Genomic DNA, 14824 nt, shown 5'->3' with positions numbered 1-14824 from the left:
TATTGTTTATTCACTGATAAACAAGTATTCATCAAAGCTAGTAATATGCATTAAAAAGGTATTTAATGCTAATAATTGAATTGTTATTGTGTTAAAACTTAGTATTGAACATTCTGATATTAATTTGACATTAAATTTTTAAATGTAATGAGCACTTCTAAAATATTATTTTCTAATTTTCAGAATTATTTATTAATTTAATTAGTGATTTATGTATTTTTCAATAATACATATTTGAATTATGCTGCAAATTTCTTTTGGAAGAAAATAGCTTTAGAATATTTAATGTAAATTTTAAGATTTGTTTGATATCTTGTAGTTTGGTAGCTTCATGTATTTGCATTTTTAATTGCACAGAATTCTCAATTGATGAATGTTTTCTCTGACCTTTTAATTTATCAGCTTTCATAAATGTTTTTTTTAAGGTTAATGATTTTGTGAGAGATAAATTTATGAGTAAAGATGGCTCTGTTCCCCTGGCTGCAGAAATTCTTGCTGGTGGCTGTGTAAGTATCTTTAATTTCCTTCATATGAGATTAATGAAAGTGCAGTGTGTAAGATGAACTGTGTGGACTAAGACTTCTGTTTAACTACAGATCCGGTTCAAGAGCAGACTCTACTAGAGCATCTCAATTCTTTCCTAGATAGGCCAGCCATTCTTGATGAAAGGGTAAATGTTTCTGTGCATCGTGCCTTTTAACTGTGCTCTATAATTCTCACAGTTTAGAGTTTGTTTCCTTAATAAAGAATGTGTCTTTATTCCTGTTGGCTGTAGCTTATGGCCTAAAGAGGATTCATGCTAACCTTTCCAGAAGTTAATAATTAGTTACTACTTTGTGTCACCCACTCTGCCACGTCACTTCTTTCCTGATCTGTTACCGCACCCACTAATTTTCACTTTTTGCAGCGATACTGGCTTTTGAAATGGCAAAAACTACTCATGCTTCTTTAAGTTCATAGCAGACGTAGGCTGTGTAATGTTAACTTGGTGCATAATGCATTCCTGAATGTAGGCTGTATTTAAAACCCACTAAGTTTTTAAGAGTGTTTTGCTTGTATAAAGTAGTATCCTAATGAACAACTGCTATATTACTGGGTGAATTATAATACTTCACGATTTGGTCTAGTTCTGTCCATATTACCGCTCCTTTATCTGGTGTATTGATTTGTTCCAGCAAATGTAAATACTTTTAGGTAGAATGAATAGTTATTCAAAGAACAGTGCATTTTACAGATAAAGAACACTGTTTATTTAAACCAGCTTTGATCACTGGGGCAGAGCAATGTTGGTATATTTTCAATCTGTCTTTGTCGCTGTTGTCGTAAGACAGATGAGGTCACATTTTCAAGCTGCTTCTACCTATGTCGAAAACTACAATGAGCAGCAACTTAAGAACAAATGTTTGTGTCTTAACCTCAGTAGATGCAGAGATTTGTGCTGTATGTTCTTGCAGAAAGTGAACTATGATTATCTGAGCCTCAGGGTGCAGTGGCTTGGTTGTGTTTGCAGGCTGAGAAGCCCTGGCTTTCTGTAATTCTCAGGAGATAGAGCAGGATTTGGCTGCTGTCTCACTGCTCCTTCTGTTTGATCACTGACCTGTTGTAGACTGCCAGGTAGGATCCCCTTGTTCTGTAACTTTAGGAGCATTCAGGGGAGAAAAGAAGAAGGGGAGGGAGAGAAGAATGTGAGTCTCTAAAGCCCTAAATGAAAAGCATGCTGTAAATGAAGGAAAAATGCAATAAAGTGCTTGCAGAGTAAAAAGTATTTGCCCCTTACACTAATAAAAAGTCTCATGAACATAGCAGCCATAGAGAATTGAGTAAAATTTTCATTTAAAATGTCATTTGATCTAGAGATTTTATTTTACAGACTGCTGTGAATTTTTTAATGCAGTACAAAAAGCACTCTTTACAGAGACCTGTCATTCATGAGAATGCTGCAACAAGCTTTTTGTAGTTCACTGTAAAGTAAGGATCTACTTGAAGAGATAGGTGGTTTGAGATGTATGTTAAATATCCTGTAAATGTTGGCTTGTCCTGTTTAGTATTAAAAATTAATATTAACAGTGAGATGCTGCATAAAGTTGTAACAGTAGGTGTACGGCGGCAGAATGCCTGTTTTCTTTTAACTGGAGTGCTCCACTTAAGGGCATAGTTTAGTGCCAGGTAGATAGGTTGCAACTTGTCTCTTCTGCAGGTGGTCTTTAGGGTTTTTTTTCAATTTTAAACACAATTGAGACTTGCAAGAGCTACTCCCATTACCAGTGGTGCCTATTTTTGGCGGGGTGAATTTTTCTCTCATGGTGTAAATAAATGCATAAAATATAAGATGACAAAGACAGGCTTGTTTTCTATAGCTTTCAGCATTGTATTGGCCTAACATTTTGTCCCTGTTAAAGCCATCGTGAAACCTGTGATTTCATTGTGGAAGCAGAAAGGACACTATTGAATGCTTTTGAAAATTGTCAGTCTTAGATTTTTACCTCATTTCACAATGTAGTAATCGCTTATGTGGGAGGCAAGAAGACAGGAGTGCATGATGTGTTAGAGTCTAAAAAGGGGAAGCCGAATAAGATGAATTTTACAAGACACTTGCCCAAACACCTTTCGCTTTCCACATCTAATTCGCAGCTGGGATTGTGTTACAAACACAGATTTAAATTTTCCTTCTTCAGTGCTTCTGTTTCCTTAGACTGTATTCATTGCTTATTCAAGAGCTGTGCACTGGGTTGCATTCCACATTATAACCTTTTAGATACCAGCCCGACAAATACAGCATAGCACTAATATCTAAGAAAGGGAAGACAAGCAGATACTTGGATGGTTTGAGTTGTTCAGTAACACAAAGGGCTTTGAAGGGGTCAGTATCACCTGAGTAGCTCCACTCTGCTGTTTGCTCAACCATTGCCAGGCGTTGACTTTTAAGTCCCCAAGGAGTTCGCTTTGCATCATAATTACTGAGAATTAGTACACATGGCTGACTTTTGCACTTGTAACTAAAGCTGATTGTTTCATTGAACAAGTCTTTTTCTGTTTTGTAAACTGTTTTCTCTCCTGAAAGAAAAAAAAAGAAAGAAAAAAGAAAAGAAGAAAATAGATCTTTTATTTCATGACCCTGTGGCACTTTATTCAGTTAACAGCCTGTTTCATAGCTTTTTATTATGTGAAGATGAAAGCGATAGTTTGGTTGAGGGGTTTTTTTTTGAGACCCCCTAAGAATATAATTAAAAGTATAACCTTTATACATAGGGAGGGTTGTTGTGTAAATTACTAACTCAAAATTTCCATCTCCTTTGTTTGTAAGAAATTTTCCTAGTGACTATAGTATTTGTTACCAGTAAAAAATATGTATGTAACTCTCATATTTGTGCAATGCCTGACACCCACCATGAACTCCACTCTCTGCTGTGGGTTTAGGTCTCTCATCACTCATGCAAATCCTATATAGACCTTATCATTATTAGGCTAGTAAAAAGCTTCAGTTCCAAGGCACAGTGTAATGATACTGTAGAGCTGGGATCAGCTGAGCATCTAACCCACAAGTCTGATTCAACCTTAGTGAATGAAAATGTGCACAAGTGTGCTAGGTTTGATTTCTGCTAATGTTAACAACTTCGGGAATTCTTTAATAAAAGGAGGAACTTGTATAAGCTGTAAGTACAACCTGAAATCTCTTTTTTTTAGAGTGGCAGTAATCTTGAAGTTTCTGTAAGCTTTATTTCATGGTCTTTCACTTGATTTTATATTTTAAACAAAAAATAATCATAAGTCATACCAAGTTTATCTGCTTGCTTCATATAAACTTAGTTCACTGGCTTCTGTTAAAAGTAACCTGATTTTTTTTTTTAATGTAGCACTGGTTATTCTTATTTTTCGAGTTATACTAACCAGATGAAAACTCAATTTGTAAAAGTGTCATAAATATTATATTTGAGGTTTTGAGGTATTACCTTTAACTCTTACCATTTTAGTTGAGACAGTAATTTTACTTAGTACCTTAATTAATGCAATTCCTAATTTAATGAAAAATTTATAGTTGTGTAACTGGGAAAGAGATGCTAATATGCAAAATAAAGAGCAATCATAAAACAGAAAAAATACTAAGAAAAGCAGAAGTATTATAGGATGACTAAAAAGAAATATACATGTTGTCTTGTCTGTATGTAGTGATAAAGGTAAATAGGAGGCTTAATTTTCAGCAAGAAAAGAAAATACATTTTGATTTATTAACCTTTCATTCTGCTCTCCCTCCTCTTTCCCAGCGCACAGTTGTTTCGTTCCCAGCTGCTCAGTGTGTGTTCACTATTAGCCAGCTTATATCATGTAGCACAGTACAATTACAGATCCCATACAGATCTGCTTTTGTTTAAATTGTCAAGACAATTTTAAACATATTTTTAGAGACTTTATAGTAATCATAATAAAGTTAAAACATATTGGACCTGCTTGGACAGCCTCAACTCTGCTATGGAGTATAAAAATTAGATACAGTTAAGATGTAGTGCCAAATCCTGTCCAAAATTATTTTTTATAAAGGAATGCAATGTGAAATTCCAGATTAATTCTGCCAAATAACTTATTCAGTGCATATGCTTTAATTAAGCTATTTACAACATTTATGTTTCAGAAAGTAATAAAGGTAAGTCCACATCTGAGCTGCATTTTCTCTCTGGCATTGCAGTGGAGGTAGAAGGTGCACAGATTGCAGTTCCCACACTTAGATGTCTTACTTGCAGAAATTCAAATATTTGGGTGTTGCAGACTAAAGGAGACTGAAGGTGTCATTCTTGCTTTCATTACTCAGAAACCTAAATCTGATAGCATTCTATTATATTTGGCAAGGGAGGCTGAGCTGTGGGTAAAATGAAACTGAGCATTATAATTGCCAGGGGAAAAGATATCTGCGTGTATACCTGAAAAAAAAGGCAAACAACTGCTGTCACACAGAAAAGTTTTGGTCTAGTTTATTGAGACAGTTAAGTAATGATGGTCATCTTGATGATTGCTCATATTAGCTTTGAAAGCAAATGGCATACGTCCCTTGAATGCTTAAAAGATTTATTCTCAGAGGTCTATTCTCCCTGTAGTTAGGGAATCTAACTCCCATTAGTTTCAGGGGGAGTTCTGCCTTCATGTGTATCCCCGACATTCACATCTGGTTTAAGCAAAAGTTCAGAAGCTTCTAATATATACTTTTTTCCTTGATTAAATTTAAAGCTATTTTCTTCTTGCATAAAATTTATGTTGTTGAATGAAGTAATTACATTTATTTACAATTTAATATAATGAGTATAATGTAACAGAATTTAATTAATTAAGTATTTTTATAGTATAGGGTTTTTTTTCTGAACCACTGTAATTGTAGTTATTTTCAACATATTGCAAATCATTTCAACTAAGTGTAAATTTTTGGTACAAAATCCCCAGTTAGATCTGGACTTAAATTTTACTTCACATTTGTTGAATTTCAACACTGCTCTGTTTTAATTGTCTCTGATAAATTTTCAACTAATTTTAGATTTAAGCCTTATGGTGAAGTTTGGGAAGGCAACATACAGTTATGTGATAGCCCCTACAAGAGGTTGTACCAAAGGCTGGGAACATTCCTGGTGTGAAGTTCCTGCTTTTCTTTGACCTCACCCCATATTTTCCTCGTAGGTTTGAATGTTTTTAAAAAAATGGTTGGCTGAAATTTTCACCCAGTCATGCCTGTTTAAATTGGCTTTTCTCAAATCAATGATGAATTTTGCAGAACATGATTTCACCCTGTTTTGAATTTTTGTTATCAATTAGTGAATCTAATTCTTATTTTTTTCCAAGAAGTATTTTTCCATAACAAATTAGGGATGCTTTCTCATTTTATGTCCCTCTTCTCTTTCTTTTTATTTTCCTTCTCCCCTGAAAAAAAGATAGAGAACGGAAATTTTTCAAACGGTAAAAAAGGAAGGATGACGCATAGGTTTACGTTGATACGTTTCTGATTCCAGAAACATACGTCACACTTTAAAACATGTATTTGTTTTGACAATTGTATTTTATTACACATCCCGTTCTCCTAATACTTCTTTTAATGGCAGTAAAATATTACAGTGTTTACCAGTGGAGGTTCAAAAAAACAAAACCAAAAAAGAAAGACTCACACTCAAATCAGGAATTAAAATCAGCTTTCTATGAGAAAAAGAAAGATATTTATGATGTCACAGTAATTTACGATGTGACCAAGAAATAATGGGTCATAGTTTTAATATAGCTTCTGTGCCTTAAGACTTGAAAGGTCTGTAAATCATTAAATGATTCTACAACTAGTCAAAATAGACAAGTAGAGCAGACAGAGCCAAACGTTAACACATTTGACAGGTCTGTAACCTAATTGCTTTTATAATGTCAATCAAGTAGGTTCCACTTTGATTTTTTGGCTAGGCTTCTGAGAACTGACTTACCTATAACATGGAAAATATCAAATCCACAATTTTAATTTTTTTCCCACTGCAGACTTGGTCAGTGCTTATAAACAAACTGTACTCCTGTTTGTTTCTGTTTAGCCAGGTCATTCGTATTCTGTGGTAGGACAGTCTTCACAACTTGTATCAAGTCTTGGAAATCTTTCTGAAGCAGTAGCAGGAATGTACTTCTGTTCAGACTAATTGCAATTCTATTTATGAGCACTTTTATGTGAGTATTTGGAGGACGTAGCTCTACTTTTATGTATGTTTGGATGTTAATAAAACTCTGCAATTCTAGCAGCATTCACTGAGCTGCCCAAAGTAAAACGCAAGCCAGACCAAGAAAGGCTGTCCTCAGAAGACAGGAGAGATTAGCTGGAGGAAAACACAGTTCTGCCTGAGCAGCATGAATGCTGTTTCTGTGATAGCCTGGTCAGGGTAGTGAAAAGCAGATGATTGAGGACTCAGGAAATCTCATGATCTGAAGGACAGGTATTTACCATATGAACTCTCTTTGCTGAAGAGCATTATCAGAATCCTATATAAATAAAACCATAAATGAGAAAGCATGAGATAGTTTGTCTGGATTTTTGAAGCCTGGCTTTATGGGAAGAAAAGGTAACATAGAAAACCAAGCTTTTGATAACCCAGTATGCTTCACCCTTGGCATACAGTGCCATGAAATTAAGGTTGTCATCTTGGAAATCTGTAAGAAAAACAGTCACCTTGGACAGCTGTCTGTTACTGGTGAGTTTTTCTGCTAACAGGAGAGGCCATAGTGAAATCCTCTCTGCAACAGTTCAACATAATTCATCTGATGCTCCTGCTCTTGTCATACAAACGTGAAGACTTTTAGAGGTAGTCTGAAGCACTCCACTGGCACTCTCTAAATCTGGCTTCTTCACCTTGTTCTGTTGTAGAATTTGTATGTGATTTTGTGGTAAATCATTGAATAGTTCTGTGCCTTAGCTGCCTTTTATTATGCAGTGAGGATGACAATTCTTCCGTTCTTGCAACTCCTGAGTACATTTTAAATTTAGATTTCTTTTTTTTAATGACAAGGAACAGTCTTTATTTTGTGTCTGTGCTTTAGGAACCTTGATTTTAATTAAGATTAATGGATGCTAGGAAGTGCAAAGGAAAACAAGCTGCATCTGGCAACTGGCAAGGAGTAGGGACAAGGGGCAGAATACAATGTTCAGTAGGACTCATTGTGATAAATAGTTGATTAAAAAGTTTGGATCTTGCACCTGCTTGTCTCACTGTAAATTAAACAAGTAACAAGGCATTGTAGACGATTTCTTTTGCAGAGGTTGATTTTTGATAATTGCATAATGTTACTAATGTATTTTAATGGTTGCCATTAATTGCCATAATTGCTATCCCTGGGTGATATTGTTGGGAAATATTAACACTCTAATAGCAATAGTAATCCTTTCTTCATCCATGAAACCGTAAAAGGGGATATTTGATAAGCTGGATGGGGGGATGCAGAGGAAAAATCTAGTCTGATCCTAAAAGCAGTTGGCTGAGACCAGGAAAGGGCCTATGATTTGAAGAAAATAATAAGGTTAATTAGAGGAACAAGAACATTTGGTGATCAGTAGCACCAAAAGGAAAAGAATCTAGTACTTTCATCTGGAATGGAAAACACAGAATTTCCTTCCTGAATTGCAAGCTGTATTCTCTTCAGAAGGTACACTGAAGCTTTCAAATGGAGATGTGAAAGCCAGAAGAGAGTTGTGTCTGATGTGCTCATTTAGTATCTAATCTCGTAAGGGCACAAAATGCAGTTACATTAAAAAGAACAAGAATTTCTTCTCTTACTATAATGAGGGGGGTGAAAATCTGTTTGCTTTCAAGTAAGTTTATTGCAGAGTGATTTGAATACATGAAGAGATAGAGGACATTCTGACTCCGTAAACTATTTTTAAGTGGTGTTATTAAACAAGGTTTTTTATCACTGCGGAGTGGGGTTTATTTCTCCATGGACAAAAAAACCAACCAACCCTCAACTATTTCTACTTCTCCCTTCTGTTTAGTGAAATAGGAAAGTAGAAGGAAACATGATACTACTGTATTACTGTACAAGACTATACTGCCATCGAGAGGTGTTGGATGATATCATACCAATTGCACAGTTGAAGAACTGCAAAAATGGAAAAAACCCTCCGTTTATTTTTAAAAATACTGTTGTGTGTGGATGCATAGCTAGCTGACTGTGTATTAAAGCACATTTAAAGCCATGCAGATTTCTAGTTATGTGGGTATGAGGAGTTCTTGTATGACAGAGATATTTTCCTTTTGTTTTCTTGCTTTAAATCAAACAAGACCACAAGTGCTTGTGATTAGATCAAATGTTAAGTTCTTTCAGAACAATATGGGCCCTTTGGGGACCCTTACAGATAATTATATATGTGGTACCTCTAGGTATGTACTCCTATAAATAACTCAAAATTTTAGGTTTTACTTTAATCACATGATAATAACTGAAAAGTAATAGATTTGCTTTTACAGTCAGATAATTTGTTTTTTTAAAAATGATTGGAAGAGGTGAGAAGCAATTCAGAGTTGAGGGTATTCAAGTTTGCAACTTGAGTACAGAAAAAGTGGTGTTATTGGGAACTGTCTGTAATAAACAGTTGACAAAATTGATTTTTCTGACACTGGAGAGATTATTGTGCTTGAGCAACCTGAGCTTAAGTGGTGTCTATTCTGGACCAAAAAAAAAAGAGAGTAGTTTTCAAATTCTGCCCTTTGGGAGCTTATTTCAGAATTTTGTAATGAAATACACTTTTACTGCAAAAGTTAACAAACAAAAATGGCACAATAGTCTCAACTTTTGGCCAAACTGAAGGAATGAGCAGGGTGATATGGTGTGCTGCTGCTGTTTTTTCCTTTTTCCATACCAGCACCTTGAACAGATTGAAAAAAAAATAGATTGATGAGATTTCTTTCATTGAATTCACTATGCAAAAACTCAAAAAGAAGATGGAACCATGCCATTTTGATTCAAGCCACTGATTTGGAGATCAGGATATCTGGAGACTCCTACAATCTGGGTGTTTTTAAGCTGACAAGATGCACACTGGGTATACAATTAACCTCTCTGCCTCAAAACCCCTCTTGAAAAACCGGAGACATTGTACTTTCCTCACAGGAGCACTGGGAGGAAATACATTAATATTTATGAGACACTTACATACTATGACGATGAATAGCACAATAGAGTTACCAGTACTAGATAAGCAAGAAATCATTTCATTAGAGAGTACAGTAGCCATCTCTGGTTTGCTTCCTCCCCATTTTGAGAGTAAGGAGATGCAGTTACCAGCACAGATGCTTAAATAACAGAATGATCAAAGCTCCCCTCCAGGCAACTGTACTTTTTACCACTGGAACTGCCTCTGCACAGGCTGATAAACCAGGCTTGCTCTCCATCACAAGGCAGGCAGGTGGTAGAAACTCTCCTGTTGAGACCCTCTGTCAGGTATTGTCTGGCTCACCACTTTCAGTTATTCATCATTTGATTTTTGGAGTATATCTTTGGTCAAATTCAGAGGTTGTTTAGGGAGTTCTGGGCTAATACCTGAATATTTTGAAAAGACTACAATGGAAATGACCAGTGTCTTTTTTCAGACTTGCTGTGTGAGCAGCAAAATTGGTAGTTCTTTTAGTACTGCCTGGTGCATGCAGGTCTCAGTATTTTTAAGAATTTGAATTCAGAGAACTTGATTGTATGAAGTGGGTAAATAATAACGTGCCTGTTTTTATATGGCAAGCTGAAGCAGAGTAAGTCTTGTGTCATTTAGCCAGAGCAGCAAACATCTAATGCTGGAAGTGTCAACACAGCCAGGTTGGACATGCAAACATAAACATTTTTATGTGCTAGAACCTGCAGTACTTCCTGTTTCTTTGCATTCAGAATTTATTTGCCTTTATTATCCTTTGAAATCAGATATGTGTTTCTGTTTCCTTTTTTTAATTATGGCATTCACTTATGAACAATTTGATAGATTTTTAAATTGTTCCGTACTTTGGTGCATTAATAATACTACTGCTTGATTTTGTTGTAATCTTTTAAATTTTAATATGATATTCCCGTAGTGAAAATTAAAGGAACACTTCTCTTGGAGTCATGGCACAATGAACTGTGAGAATATCATACTCAGGAAAAGTAGTTTTACTGTGCTAATAGATCAGTTGATACGACTTTTTAAGTAGCATCTTTTAGAGGGTGGCTGTGGTGTAACAAACTTGCAAATGAACATTATCACCTGCAATTGTTTTTATCCTTTTTAAGAAAAAAATATGTATAATGGCAGGTTGGAATGCTTAATATTTGCAATAGCTACACAAAAATGTTTATTACATAGGAATATGCAATTCACCAGAGACTCTTTCCTGGATTCTTTTTATTTATTTTGAGAATTAGCAAGATAAGTAGGCAAGTAAAGGAAACAATTTTGTGTTTTGAATGCTTACTTATTTAACTTGTTTTAGTTTATGTGCAAAACTGAAGGCAGCATATGTGCCAAATAATTTATCAATCTAATTTCTTATGGCAACAAGAATAGAAGTTTTATATGTACCAGGATTCTGGTTTGGTAAAAACAGTTAAATTATATTATGCCAATTTGAAAGTCAAAACCATTCAAGTTACACAAAAGCATGCTTTTTCTGGTCAAAATAGGAAACATTTGGGATATTTTTGGGGTTATGTAAAGACTTTAATTTGTAACCATACTGTGTATGCTCAGTCTAAGTGGTAGACAAGAACAGTTGTTCGTGTGATTTGCTGTTTCTTCAGCATTTCATTTAAACCATATTATTGCGTATATTTTTCATTTGGAATGATAGTTAATCTGAGCTACAATTAATTCTTTTAACATTTGAATAATTTACAAAAGATGTGCACAAGGTGTTTACATACTAGACATGGCCAGATGCAAGTGCTTTTTAATGCAGCTTATTTCATTTTAGTCATTACCTTCTAGAACAAAATAGTTGTTTTATTGTGGGGAGGGTGAGTTTGTGCAACTTCAGAACATGGAGAAGAGCATAGCTGTCAGGTCACAGAATTGAGAACTTAGCAGAAGTTAGAACGACACTCTATTGACTTTGAGCCAGACGGAGTTGGTATAAATATTTTTTTAATGCACTTAGGTATCCTTTATGTTACCTTTTTTTTCTTGTTGCAAATTTTAACTCGGGATTTGTCAGTGCAGCAGAAAGGTTGTGCCCTACATTACATATTATGAATGAGATGAACTTTACAAGAGCTAGTAGGGAGTCCAAAATGCTTTCCAGCATTGTGTTTTAAATCTTTCAAAATCAATCGAATGACACCTTCCCAACAAATGGAGACTCACACATTAAAAACATTTAGTTGTTCATGGTTAATAAAATCCTTCAGTCTGTTTACCTTTTTTTCTTTAATACCTGTTGCACAAATAATGACGTGGAGCTCAGACTCTTGAATCAAGCAGCATTTATTGGCACTGAAACTGGTAGTTCAAAGGGTTTTTTTAAAAAAGCACAATATACTTGCATTTCTGGTCTTTGGACCACGTGTACGTTGTCAAAATAGCAAAAGCTTCTGCCAGATTTCTACTCTTCAACAGTATGTATTCACTTTCTATAGACTGGCATACAGATTGCATTTTCTTTATGAGTTACTAATTTTTCTTTCACTTCATTACTTCTGTTAGTGTTGTTGACTTGTCAGTATTGCATAACTTGGTCATAGTGAATGTATTATTGCAACAAGAAGTGAGCGAGTGTCTGTCTGTTATACTATAGTGGCTGACCTTCTCTGTTTTTCCTGACAACTCATCTTGCAGTGAAGTGCATTTCATACCTAATGAGGTGAAGTAACTGTTACTAAAACTCTTGTCTGCTAATAGCTTAACTGACTGCAGCAGGATTGAAAATGCTGTATCTTGAATGTAACAGGATGTACACTGCAAATAATGTAACATTTTAATGTACTGATTTCTGCTTTTAATTTCAGGCTGGAGGTTCTCAAGTGATCTTTACCAATCCACTGGAAATTGTCAAGATTCGATTGCAGGTGGCTGGAGAAATTACTACTGGTCCACGTGTTAGTGCCCTCAGTGTATTAAGGGACTTAGGTTTCTTTGGTCTCTACAAGGTATGTTTTTTAAAAAAACATTTTAAAAAGCCTATTATAAATCTGTTAAATCAATATATAGTTTCATTGTTCTCACAAACATCCGTAGGTGCTCACAATTTTACTTCATAAAAATTCTTTATTATGTGATACTTTATCTTCATTTTTCATTTCTGAGTAAGGGAAGAAACTGTCTCACCTTTATGAGCATGTTGTTCTTGTGACTCTTACTAAAGTTTCTTTTCCCACTTCAACTGGTTTAAGGTTCACTGAAGATTAGTTTGTGATTCCTGATATTCCCTCTAGTGTAAAAATAAACATATTTTCATCTGCTACATGATACAGAGCTTACAGTTTTGGAACTGTGATTTTACTCTTCTATGTTTGATTCAGCAACTTTCCCACATGTCATCATTCATTTGGTGATGGGAATTACTTGCAGCACAGTAATAGTGAAGAAATACAGACAGTGGGAGCTTAACATAAAAATAAACTCATAGAGCAAGCTTCCCCTTGCTTCTTTAGAAGAATACTGCCACAAATAATATAAGGAAAAGCTGCTCTTCAGTTCTGCTTTCTACATTACTGTCTTTACATAGATACACAAATAAGTGAAAGTAAAGTTAGGTTTTAAAGACAGCAGCAGGATTAGAAGCATCTTCTGTTGAATCTAATAGGATATATGCTGCAAATAATTTAAAGGATTAACACACTTTCATAAAACCTACTTTTAGATGAAGAAGACTAGATATGGGGGAATATGAAAGGTCTTGAAGTCCTTTGAGATAGCCATTATACACAGTATTGAAACAAAAACTGTGATGAATACCATATACTGCAGAGCATGGTGTGGTGTTTCTTCAGATTCTGCAGCCTGTGACTCAGGAGAAAGCTTTCATACCACCAATGTGTCCCAGTATTTCCAGTGAAGCAGGCAGTATTCCTGTTTCTTACTTACAGCAGTGCAGCCATAATTGAAGATGCTTCAAAAGACACCAAATGAGCCCCATCACCCTTCTCCACAATATTTAAATTCCATCTCCTTTTTTAAGCATCCAGTTCTTTTAAATTGTTCTGTTAACATTACAAAGAGGGAACCTGCCCAGAAAAGGTGTATGTATGTTTTGGCCTGGAGAGAAGTTGCAGGTCTGAATAGGATTTAATGGGGAGTTGTTTTTCCCTTTAAACTGACTTGCTAATTTTTTAGGTGTTTTACTAAAGCTGAGGCTATTGTGTAAACTCCCAGTAAATGGCATTATGGTGTTGATCAAGTTAACATTTACAACTGAAAACAGGGATATTGTTAAGAGTCTGCTTTGCTGAGGTACAGGAATGGAGGTCAGCTACTGACTTTTACTTGGACTAGAAAAAATAAAACATAAAATGAGAAAGAGTGTTGAACTAGTTTACTAAATTAGCTTTTTTTTTTATTTTTTCCCCCCTGAATACCTGCTCTTGGTGGTTGAGCAAAATTTGCTACATATTTCAAAAACATTAATAATCTTGGCTTGTATCATGAATTACTTCTGTTTTCTAAAGTGGATGCTTGGTGGGTACTAGTCAGGAATATATGTGAAGAGGAGCTGGTGACAACACTATGTTGCATTGCAACAGGCAGTTATTTAATCACAAGACACACAGTTTCATTGGTTCATTTATTAAGTCTATTTACCTCCACAAAAAATAAGCCACAGAAGGGTTTAGTTTTGGTTTTACTCATCTCTGTTTCTGTCTCTCTTAACCCCTCCACCCTAATCCTTGTGTTCATGTCCGTTTGTATGGCCAGTTTGGGTTCATTGCCTGCAAAAACTGGACTGATTTGAGAAAACTAGAGTTTAACCTGGCAGTGACAGTCATCCACCCAACAGAGCATAGGCCATGTCAGAAGGCTTATGTTCAAGTGCACCCTCAGTCTCAACTTGGTCTGTAACTGGGCAGGTTTGTGCTGTTTGCCAAACATGTGGCACTGCAGCCAAAAAAAGTGGCAGTCCTATCTGCTCCCTCTCCTATATGCCAGTGAGAGTGTTTGTGCATCCACATAATGATCAGGAACAAGAAAGTCATTAGAACTAAAGCCTCTTTCTCCTTGGGGCTTGGTTTGTTTTGAACTCAGGCCAGCTCACTCTGTAGCTTCTCAGGATGGTTGTACTCAGGTGAAGGGAGGAATAGCTGTGGCCTGGGGAGCCGGGAGCCCATCAGTCTGTCTCAGAGTCGTTTTATACTGCCTTGAGGTGCTTGTGGAACAGCA

The 14824-nt window shown here is 35.6% G+C and overlaps 1 protein-coding gene across 3 annotated transcripts in view; it reads left to right on the top strand.

Annotated features, from left to right (window-relative positions):
• Positions 1-14824, top strand: part of SLC25A13 (solute carrier family 25 member 13) — a 100146-nt gene that overhangs the window by 70686 nt on the left and 14636 nt on the right. For all 3 annotated transcript variants that reach the window (XM_071560752.1, XM_071560751.1, XM_071560750.1), the window contains 2 exons: positions 426-506; positions 12457-12597. In XM_071560752.1, coding sequence (XP_071416853.1) covers positions 426-506; positions 12457-12597 — 222 coding nt within the window. The remainder of the gene's footprint in view (positions 1-425; positions 507-12456; positions 12598-14824) is intronic.

Source organism: Pithys albifrons, chromosome 7 (genome assembly GCF_047495875.1).
Source record: "Pithys albifrons albifrons isolate INPA30051 chromosome 7, PitAlb_v1, whole genome shotgun sequence".
NCBI classification, from domain to species: domain Eukaryota; kingdom Metazoa; phylum Chordata; class Aves; order Passeriformes; family Thamnophilidae; genus Pithys; species Pithys albifrons.
The sequence above is the reverse complement of the archived record's forward strand: the minus strand, read 5'-3'. Positions and strand labels throughout refer to the sequence as shown.